The sequence below is a fragment of the Spermophilus citellus genome (genome assembly GCF_964194105.1).
Source record: "Spermophilus citellus genome assembly, chromosome: X".
Taxonomy (NCBI): domain Eukaryota; kingdom Metazoa; phylum Chordata; class Mammalia; order Rodentia; family Sciuridae; genus Spermophilus; species Spermophilus citellus.
Window position 1 is genome coordinate 91,406,008 of NC_138190.1, and position 12,072 is coordinate 91,418,079.

Genomic DNA, 12,072 nt, shown 5'->3' on the forward strand with positions numbered 1-12,072 from the left:
ATATTAGAGGTAAATAAGGATTTTTTCCTGTCAATATTATATGTAATTATGTAGTTACAAAGTCAGAAAAAAAAATCAACATCTGAAATGTCTCTCTTTTCACTGTTTCTGACAAGTGTTACCTCCCAGTTGAGTTTTGAGGCCTTTCTACTCAATACATACCACAACTCCAAATTGCTCAGGCTCACAGAGGTCATCATATTCATTCTTAAGCTGTGCTAATTCACTGAGTACCTTCTGCTCAGGAAGATGTTTTACAAGGTTCTAAAAAGAAATGGAAGCAAAAAAAAAATAGTGTTTTATGATTAGGATCATTAAGCATGTAAAAACAATTCTAAAAGTGATAAACTAGTAAATTTCTGGTTGCAGCTGTTCTTGCATGGATACACACTCCCTTCCTATCTCCTACAGAATGTAACCTACAAATAAACTAAATTAAGTATATACAATGTACAGATTTGATTGATTTCTATGCATTATAGTACATAAATGTCAAATAAAAAGAGTATGTAAGAATAAATGGCTTTCAAAAAATGACTAAGCTTCTGGGCCTTAAATACAGATCATACTTTTTAAACTCTGATTTCATGTCATGATGATCTAAACTGGAAATTGCAAACATTATGTAGTATTAGCTTGTGTATAGTAATACTAAAAAACAAAATATCAACTCTACTATTCATTTCTCAAAATTTGGTACCACCTTCCATCTTATAAAGCACACTTGGCCTGTTCAAAAATTGCCCATTATTTACAATATCTATGTTTAAGTACATTAGACATTCTTATTATAATGGAGAATCCAGCAAAAGTAATGAAATATGAGGCATACCCAAGTGTGAGGCGAGTTATGGAATGAAATGATGTGTCCCTCCAAAATTCATATGTGTCTCTAAATAAAATATATAAAAGGTCTGGGGATGGGGCTCAGTGGTTAAGTGCCTCTGGGTTTTATCTCCATACCAAATAAATAAATAAATAAGGAAAGAAATAAGGAAAGGAAAGGAAAAGCAAAAGGGAAAGGAAAAGGAAAAGGAAAAGGAAAAGGAAAATAAAAAGAAAGAATAGGAAGGGAACAGAAAGCTAGCTTATTCTCTTTCCACCATTTAGGATACAATGACAACTAAGGAGTCTTCAATCCAGAAGATGGCCCTCTCCAGAACCCAACAATGATGGCACCCTGAACTTGGATTTCTAAGCTTCCAAAATAATGAGAAATAAATTTTGTTGTTTATAAGTCTATAGTACTATGTTTGTTTTGTTTGTTTTTGTGGTGCTGGGGATTGAACCCAGGGCCTTGTACATGCAAGGCAAGCACTCTACCAAATGAGCTATATCCCTAGCCCTATAATACTAGGTTATAGAAACCTGAACTATGCTTAATAATGCCAGAAAGAATCAACATTAATAAAGTCATCTCCACTCATGCTATATTTAAATATAGTACTGCGTTTTGTTGTTGTTGTTTGTTTGTTGCTTGCAGTGCTAGAGATTAAACCCAGGTCTCACTCATGCTAGGCAAGTGTTCTGCCACTAATCCACATCCTCAACCCTGTGGTACAGTTGTAATCATTACATTGTCTTGCAGTGAATATTTGTGGGACTTGTATGGAATTTTCATGGACATATGGAAAAGAAGACGCTCTCCAAGTAAAACAAGTATTTGGTAGAATAGATTAAATATGATCTATTTACTCGTATAAAAGGAAGTCATTTTACATAAAAAGATACAAAAAGGCCAAAAACAAAAGAATAGAAAAAAAGATATTCATGTAAATTACAACCAAAAGAACTGAGGTTTCTACATTTTTGACACAAGATGGACTTTAAAAAAAAAAGAAAATTTAATGAAAGGCAAAGAAGGACATTACATTTGGATAAAAAGGTTATTCCATCAAGAAAGTATGATGATTATAAACCCATGCCCACCTAAGACTAGAGCTCCAAAATTGAAATAAAAATTGACAGACTGGAAGGAAGATTTATAGCATTCTAAAATAATACAAAGAGAATTAAATACCCTACTTTCAATAGTGGATAGACAAACTAGAAAACAAATTAATAAGGAGAGAGAAATTACATTACACTACACTACAAACCAATTAGAACAAACAGACATATACGAAACACTTCAACCAATAACAGTAGAATGTATATTCTTCTCAAGCACACATAAGAACATTCCTCTGGATAAATCATATGTCAGGCATCAAAGCAAGTACTAACAAATTTTAAAAAGACTAAAATTAAACAAAAGTATCTTTTGTGATCAAAATAGGAAGAACATAAAAAGAAATAACAAAAGAAAGTCAAAATTTTCTAATTATGCAGAAATTTATCAACACATTCTTAAACAACCAATGGGGCCAAAAAATCAGTACAAGAGAAATGAGAAAATCCTTTGAGATGAATGGGAAAAAAGAACAATATGCCAAGCCTTATGAAATACAGTAAAAGTCATACTAAGAGGGAAAAAATTACACTAGTAAATACTTAAATTAAGGAAGAAAAATCTTAAATCAATAAATTAACTTACATCTTACATAACTAGAAAAGGAAAAACTAAATCTAAATCTAATAACAGGAAGAAAATAACAAAAACTGGAGATAAACAAAATATCATACACCACTGCAAGTGTGTTTTTTCTTCTCCCATTTATCTTTTCCCTTCTTCAACTCAACTGGCTTTCCATTAATCTCTGAGCCTGTAATGGTACCCATTATCTAACTAATGATACTCAAGTTTTAAAATATTGTGCTATTTGATTTAAAAGAGATACAGATATGGATAGAACGACAATATACATGTGTTAAAATGAAATCAAGAACATACATTATTTGCTTCACTAGTATGATTTTTCTCAAATAGAATGAAAATGTAAATAATTGCTAAAATATTATTTTCATTTTACTAGAATATTTGATGCATGAAAATTATTCAATTTTAAAAAATGTTACTGTTAGTGGGATTTTGTACACTGTGTTATTAAAAAACAAAGACTGGTAACTTGAATAATTTTTACTATAGTGAAACTAAATTAGAAAGATTAAGAACATTATTATAATTATGAAATAATGCAATTCTCTATATTGAAAACTTTCCTTCTCAATTGTAGGTTTAACTGTGCAAATAAGCAATACAGAATGAATTTAGCCTAAAATAGAATTTTAGCACAGAATGTGATTTCTTTGTTGTTATTTTATTTCACTTATTGCTATAGATAGCCTGTTAACTCATCTTCCGAATGCAGGCTCTGCAGTAGGAGGTGACATATCTTTTCTTCTCTGTTCAGCTATATGAAATATTTAACACTTTCATTGGGCCTGGGCATATCCTGACTCTGGATAATAGTTTATTTGAAAGGCACAGACTTTTAGAACTTCCAGTGCTTAGTAGATTCTATTTGAAAATGACAATTAGAATCAAATTCACTATCAAATTTATAAATTTATCACAGATTCAGATTACTATTACAGAACACAGTGCTTCAATGAGTCAGCTTCTATATTGTTCCATGTTGCAAGTGATCATCATAGCCAATCCTTAATCATACCTCATTATTTTACATTACTTTGAAGACAAAAATGTAGTATAAAACTCGACAATATTTCATGCCTATAAATAACTAAACAGAAGAGGAATAAAGATAAGAAAATACAGAGGAAAGAGAGATGTAGCAGTATTCATTTGCCTCCATTCTCTTTCACCTACTCATCAAAAGTATATCAAGAGAAGAAAATGGAAAAAATATAGGAGTGTAAGGCACAGCATGAGACTGATGTGTACAATCCTAGGAATCAGTCTGAAGTGTATTTGTGTGGTGAACTAAGGGGCCTCCTGGGAGAAAAATCTAAAGGAAGGGAAGCCAGTGGCAAGCAGAATGCACCAAGAAGGCCTCCAATTTGCAAAGAGTTGAGGTGATTCTGAGTGCAGCATATTTGTTTTCTAAATGTGTCTACAGACCCAGCCAACTGACTCCCAAAATGGTTAAACTTCTAAGTGCTGTGGAAAAGAGAACTATATAAAGAACACTCCTTTGGTACCAATTTAATCAAGTACATTAAAAAAAGGAGAGGGGCTAAACTGTAGATCACTGGTAGATTATTAGCCTCATTGGTATAAGGCCTGGGCTTCATCCCCAGCACAGAGAGAGAGAGAGAGAGAGAGAGAGAGAGAGAGAGAGAGAGAGAGACACGACAGATATATTTCCATACTTTGCCCCCCAAAAACAGCCTTTTCATTTAGAAGGCTTCATAGTTGTGCCTCATGAGAAATTCTTTCCCTCTCTCCACACACAGTTGTCCCTAGGGGACTGGTCAAAACAGGAAACCAGAAGAATCACCTGAAGCTGCTATGTGGAAGCTGAAAAAAATTATATGGAAAATGTGCAAGCTATTCCCTGAAGTCCCTACAGACATATAGTGTAGAGGCTTTTGAAAAGAGTTAGGGTCCTGAAGTAGCAGTTAGGAGCAAGAGCAAGAACAGTGTAGGTAAACTGGTGTGAATCAGCTAGTGTTGTAAAATTCATATTATCTAAGTACAATGTATTTTAAAAAATAAAAATAGCTTTTGAATTTCACGTTTAATTGACATTACAACCACTTCTGATCTCAAAATAAATTGCAAAGGTGAGTTGATAGTTCAGACACCCTGAATACCTGCTGTAAGTGAAAAGCTATTCATAGTAGCAGAAGCTAGATATTATAAATTTTTAAATATAACAGATTCTGAAAAACTGCAAGTCGATAGGCAAATATCCGGTAAAATTTCAAGGCATAAGCCCTTCCATTTCTCCCTCCTCCTGCTCACTTGAAAAGCATCTTCCTCCCCACCCCCCCCCAAAAAAAAAAAACTTCAGAATTGTGTTTAAAAGATCAATTCTGGGTCAGTATGAAAGTTTCATTCTAGAAAATGTCAATGAGTTGAAGTTCACGAAGAAAACAACAAAGGAGAAAACGGTAACTATGTCACCATATGAGCAGATTTTTCTTCATCTTTTATGCATGACAAATTCACTTTCTGATGACTGTCAGTGTTATCTGAAGGAAATTCTCCTTACAGACCATAGGCTTTTAACTACTTTTTACATTTCTGCAATTAATCTATAATGCTTCCAAAACTTTATTTCCTTTAAATGTTAATTGCACACTTAAAGGTTAGTTAAGTAAAAGTACTGAACCATAATGCCCTTTCCTTCTTGCCAAAACATAACCTTTCTCTTTTGTCTTATATATCATTAAGTCATTTTAGTAGTAGGATAGTATAGTTAGGTTCACTCTGATTAAGTCTATAATTTTCCACGTAAATGGAATGGAACAAATTTTTCTTTTAAAAAAAAATATTAGTAGATTATTTTAGATAGATCAGTATTGTCTTAACTTATATTGATCAGTATTGTCTTAACTTATATTGATAAATATTTTTTCTTAATCCAGGTAACAAATGTTTCCCCAAAGTCTTCTAAATCTCTCTATATTAACACACTTCTCTCCCATTGTTCTTGATCAGAAAACTAATTCCTTAACTATTATAATTTATGTTGTCATATGTTCCAAGAATTTCTTATAATATATGGCTAAATATAAGCATATGTACATGTGCATTTAATGTCACTGAATTCTATTCATGTGTTCTCCTCTTCATTTAAGTTAAATATTAAACACTTTGATGTCAGAGCTTGGTTCCAAGCTAAGCTTTTGTTTTATCCATCCATTTGATTGATATATACTGGGTGTCTATTATGTGATTTTTCACCACATTAGCCACTAGAAATTCTGCTCTCAGTAAGATCACAGGTCCAAAAAGGCCATGTATGTCCTGTTTACACTGTGAAAATACAATCAACATACCAGAGACAGTACTATATATTCCATTTACTCTAAATGATATTGCCCTTCAAGTAGTGATGGTAAAATTATCCCATTCGATCCAAAATTCCTAATAGTTCTGTAATTCCTAAAGTCTAAGAGTCAACATATTAAAGTATATTAAAATTCTTATTAACTGGCTTAAGGCATTCAGAGGAGGTTTTTCTAATCCTCTCCATGGAACCACTACTTCCAAAAATCATTACTTGTAATGCCCCGGTTAGGAATAAGTTTTCTTAAATGATTTGAAATTCTGACACTAAACATTCAGATTATACTCAAGTCCCCTGCTCCCTCAGAATCAATATCATCTCAGTGTCAATGAGACTAAATGAACATCACAAGCCCTGACCACTTTTAACCATTATCAAGTTCCATGTTTCTAATTGACATTCTCACCCAGATGTCCCACCATCAACTCAAATGAAATCCATCTAAAGGAGGATTATTTCTTACTGTGATACCACATTCCCACTCCTTATAGCTCCTCCAAATGGTTGCATTCTTCCAATAGAACTGACCTTCTCTCTATCTTCTAAGATTTTTAACCAGCAATTACTTTTCTGGCACAAATTCTGATAATACATCCCAGAAAAACCTCTTTCAGGTTCAACCATTCCTTTACATTCCACAGCCAAAAATCTGGAATTCCCACATGGTATCTAAACGTTTCCTAAATTAAGTTCAATTAAATTCTTCAAAGTGTTCTAGCTCTATACTAAGTGGATTAATGGAGATGGCAGATACACAATTTCTAAATTATAAAAGGAAAAAAAGTTTAACTGTGTTGTATATAAAAATTCAACTCCTGCTATGTCATGATCCCCTTAGCAGCAGAAACATGTTGCTTTCCAAAATAACTTAAGCAATTTTCAATTAATCAAAAGGTAATTAAAAGAAGTATTCTTGAATCCTAATTTTATTTTTATTTTTGTCTATGTCACAGTTTGTACTCTAAAATAAAAATTATAAACCATAATATATTTAAAAGGTGATTTAAGCATTGAATAAATAACATATAGAATGACTCATTAGGATGACTAAAAGGCATAGGAGGTGTGGACAATCATGTTTAAATAAAATATATTCTTCCTATGTATAATGCGGATGGCATTCATGTTATTGATATTCTTTTATAAATTACGTACATTTCATTTACTTTAAATTACCACATTTCAAATGAAACATAATGTATATGTTCATTATAACTGGTCAAATTGATAAGCTCAGATACACAACAGATTTTCAATAGACGAAATAGGATGACAGGTGTACAATATTCAGTTCATGCAGCATTCTACTTTCATTAGCTACACCTTATCATGGACAGGGAAAACTAGCACAAAGCAACACAAGGATTCATTACAATAAAGCATTACATTTTGTTGCTTCTAAAGCTGACACCTACCCCAACGGTCAAGATTTCTATCTAGGGCAACCTGTAGAATTTGAAGGTAATTAACAGATGTATGTCATGAAATAAGAATGGTACAATGTACTCTCTGTAGCCTACCCAGAAGGACAATTTGAAAATTTCACTAAGGTATACTCTATCATTTCATGTTTAGATGTCAATGTTTATTCTCCATGATTTTGGTTTGAGCATGTGAAACTACATAATTCTATTTAGACTATGAAAATTAGCACATTACCAGAATGACCACAGTGAAATGAAACATGGTACATTGGAAAGCTATCACTTTTATGTAGGTCCTAAGACAAAAATATTTCTCTGTCAAGGAAAACAAATCACCCAAACCTGAGTTGTGTCCACATTTGAATCATTATAAAATCAAGTGAGTATTTTCAATTAAATCAAAAGATTTTTTAATAAAACCACCAAACATGACAACTGACCGTTTTTGAAGTATTTATTTTCCTACTTTCCATTAGATACTACTTATAGATGCCTGCATCAAAAACAAAAGTGTTCAGTAATCCCTTCAATTAAATATGAATCAAAATGAAGCATCCAAAATATCCTGAACATATTGACAAACCAGATATGTATATCTAGCTGACACTTTTTTCTTTTAAAATATTTTATTTTTTATTTGTAGTTGGAAACAATACCTTTATTTTATTTATTTATTTTTATGTGGTGCTGAGGATTGAACCCAGGGCCTCATATGTGCTAGGCGAGCGCTCAACCGCTAAACCACAACCCCAGCCCTTTTTTTCTTTTAAACTAAGCAGAAACAACATTTGATAAGTGTAGAACTTAAGCTACACTTACCTGAACAGAGTGGTAGTTTAAACAGTACATAATATGTCTCCTAATTTCCAAATTACAATGTCAGAGAGATACACTGAAAAAGACTTCTGCTTATAGCAACATAGCTGAGGAGTTACCAAGGAACCATCAATTTGCAGAACACCTAAAATACTAGATAAAAGTCTTTAAAATTATCTTTAGATGCAAAGCTACACTGGCTAGAAATTAAGAAAACATTCTCATTACCAAACTTCACAACTCTCAAAGGGGAAAAAAAAAAGAAAGCACAGAGACATAACCAAAACTGAAGGCCAAGAGTGCACTAGAAACATCTAACAATCTCCAATGGTTTATCAATTTTATATCTAATGGGGCTCAAACAGAGGATAGTACACAAAGCCTAAACCTTTCATAAGATGAGAGGGTAAATAAAGATGCTTACCTACTAGAACCCTAAAAGTAATATCTCAAGGGAAGGGGATACCTAGGAGGAAAAAAGGAAAACAAAGCCTATTTGCAGAGGAAAAGACTGAAGAATCTTATTTGTCTTTGCTTTGAGTCTGGGATTGATGGTAAGGATATTCTTTACCAAAAACTTGTATCTACAACATAGCCCCCATGCATATTTTGGCCCAGAATGTAAACTACTGAGTTGTCAAAAAGTAAGCTGAGAATTTAAACTTAAGGTTTTGGTAGTACCTCCAGAAACCTGGCAATAATTTACACAAATGTCTAAGAATGAAAGTACCTTAACTTCCAGGTTCAAAGTTTTTTTTTTCACAGATAAAGATTTAGTTTTCAAACTAAAAATGTAGATAACACAGGAAGAAGCAAAAAACATTAGTAAGCGTCAGCAAAAAATAAATACTATAATAAAAACTATAAAAACATAAGATATAACATTAGAAAAACAAAGAATCTCTAGATATAAAAATTACAATAAATGATACTAGAACTTCTTTATATGGGGTTAATTAGAAGATCTGGGAAAAGACTTTGTGAACTGGAATATAAGCCTGAAAAATAATGTAATGGAGTACAGTATACATAGATAAAATATGAAAGAGAATTTTTAAAAAATAATGACAACATTTAAAATAAACTCTAATATTAGAGCTACAGAAAGCAAAAACAGTAGGAGAAAGACAATATTCTAAATGATAATACCAGAAAATTTTTTAGAACTAAAGGAACAGAGCAATTTTTAAATTCAGGAACTCCATAGACTCAGGATAAACAAAGGATAAATAAAAGAAATCCACAAAGAAACAGAAACATCATAATGAAATTACAGAACACCAAAGGCAAATCAAGTACTCTGACACCACTGTTATTGTTGTCATTGGATCTTGACAAGCCGATTCTAAAATTTAATTCTAAAATTTATGTGGCTGGTTGGAGAGTGAGTACCAATCAAAACAACCCTGAAGAACAACTAAAATAGGGGCTGACTTGCCCTATCACATATCAAATCACATTATGACAATTAAAAATAAACATGATATTGGTATAGATATAGACAAATGGGCCAATGGATCCAAATTAAAAACTTCACAAACGGAGTCATGAATACCTGGATACTGTTAATATTAGAAAAATTAGGGGAAATATGATTATTTCACAAAGAATGGTCATTCCTACATTATAAATTAAAATTGGATATGCTTCTCACAGCATACACAATAATATATTCCAGATGGATTAATGACCTAAAGAAAAAAGACAATTTCTTTAAAACATTTAGAAGACAATTTAAGAGCAATACCTTTCTGGCTATACCTAAGAAAGGAATTTCTTAAATCAGATATGAAAACACAAACAGAAAAAGCTGATGAATTAGTGGGCTGAGGCTGTATCTAAGTGTTAGAATGCTTGCCTGGCATATGTGAGACACTGGGTTCGATTCCTAGCACCACATATAAATAAATAAAATAAAGGTCTATCAACAACTAAAACAACAACAACAAAAAAAAAACTTTTAAAAAGCTGATGAATTAGACTACATTAAAATTAGCATATTATCTTTGCAGGAAAGATATTGTAAATAAATTAAAAAGATGGGAAATACTTCTAATACATAATCAGTAACTTACTATTATGCATACATCAATAACATTTGCAAATCAACATGAAAAGATAAGCAATATGAGAAAAAAATTAAAAAAAAAATCAAAGCAAGCATTTACAGAAGAGAAAACACACATGGCTCACAAGTGGCCCAAAAATGTCCTCAACTGTGCTCAAACTGAGTAGTAACCAAGAAAACACTTATTGAACACACAAATGAAATTCTTCTTTCAGATATACAGCAGACTGGCAAAAATATAAAATTCTAGAGTATCAAGTGTCTCCCAGGATGTATATCATTGGTTTTTATCACAATCTTCAGATAAAAAAGCTTGGGAAGCTTAAAAAAATGGTGCCTGGATCCCATTCCAAGAAATGGTGATTTAATTGATCTGGGGGGTGATCAAGGCAACTATATTTTCCTCAGGTTCCATAAATAATACTAGCATACAGCCAGATTTGATAATTACTAATTTAGAGTGATGAGAATTGTAATGCAGTAACAACAGGATAAATTGTACAGCAATTTCAGAAAACAATTTGACATTATTCAGTAATGCTAAAGATATATAGTACTCCACAGCAATTCTGAGACACTAGATCCTGTTTCAATTTGTGTCTCACAGAGTCAAAGGAAGGGATAAATACAGACTTCTGGGCCCTACCCCCAAAATTTGAATCAGTATGTCTGGGTTTGGGTGGAGATTTTATATTTCTAACATGTTCCCAGGTGATGTTGAGGCTGCTGGTCTAGCTATCACACTTTGAGAACCACTGATAGAGAGGAGTTTGTCAGCATTTCTACCAAGATCATGCATACAGACTTCATGGCAACATTATTTATACCAGCAGTATTACTTACAATAATGATAACAATAACAACAATAGCAATAAAACTCAAACTTCAGAACAATTTGCATGTTCACTAATAGATCCTATCACAAGTGGCCCACATTATTATTATTTTTTTTTATTTTTTATATTTGTCTTTTATCCAAAGGAAAATAAATCAAAGAATATATATAAACATAATGGAAAACTATATAACAACCACAAAGAAAACTAACAGGTTTCACATATTAAAATGGTAGGAAAAAACTCAGAAATATGAAAAAAATTAGTTTTGAATACATACGCAGTATTATTCCATTTATAGAAAGTTTTAAACATGGAAAATGTAAATATATATGCAAATACATATATATGTAAATACATGCATGTATAAGAAAATTATAAAGAAAAGAATAAAGATGAGGAGCAGAAGATTCAGAATAGTGGATTCTTCTTGGGACAGAGTATAAACAATGGGCTTCACAGGTTTTGATATAGATGTTTAGATTTTATTAATGCTATGCAATGAATTACAGGCATATAGCTTAAAGCTATAGAAGTGTCCCAAATGACCCTGTAGTAAAACTTAGTTGAACTTTCTATTCTCAAAAATATTCTAACACTTTAGGAAAGTCCACATTGTTTCCTTAAAATTTTATACTTTGGGCCTTAGCTTTCTATTCATCTGATCCAACTCAATATATTATTTTCTGTTGACAAGGCAGTCCAGAACATTTTTTTGTCGTCTATCATCTAGATAATGACCCTTCACATTTGCAAGGTATATCCTCGCTCCTCAGTTTCCTTTACCTATGAAGATTAAATTATAATCCCCAAGATTTAAACTCACTTAAATTTAAGCCAGCATTTTTTTTTTGGGGGGGGGGGAGGAAAAATAATTACGGGCTGGGGTTGTGGCTCAGTGGTAGAGCATTTGCCTAGCATGTAGGAGGCACTGGGTTCCATTCTCAGCACTACATATAAATAAATGAATAAAATAAAGGTCTATTAACAAGTTAAATATATTTAAAAATAATAATTATTGTTTTTTTTGTGAACCCTTTCTAAATATCTCATATATTTTCACAAGA

General features: G+C 32.1%; 1 protein-coding gene across 4 annotated transcripts in view; it reads right to left on the reverse strand.

The window, feature by feature from the left end:
* DIAPH2 (diaphanous related formin 2) overlaps positions 1-12,072 on the reverse strand; it is an 813,387-nt gene that overhangs the window by 420,698 nt on the left and 380,617 nt on the right. For all 4 annotated transcript variants that reach the window (XM_081278193.1, XM_081278192.1, XM_081278190.1 and 1 more), the window contains one exon: positions 163-264. In XM_081278193.1, the coding sequence (XP_081134319.1) occupies positions 163-264 (102 nt within the window). The remainder of the gene's footprint in view (positions 1-162; positions 265-12,072) is intronic.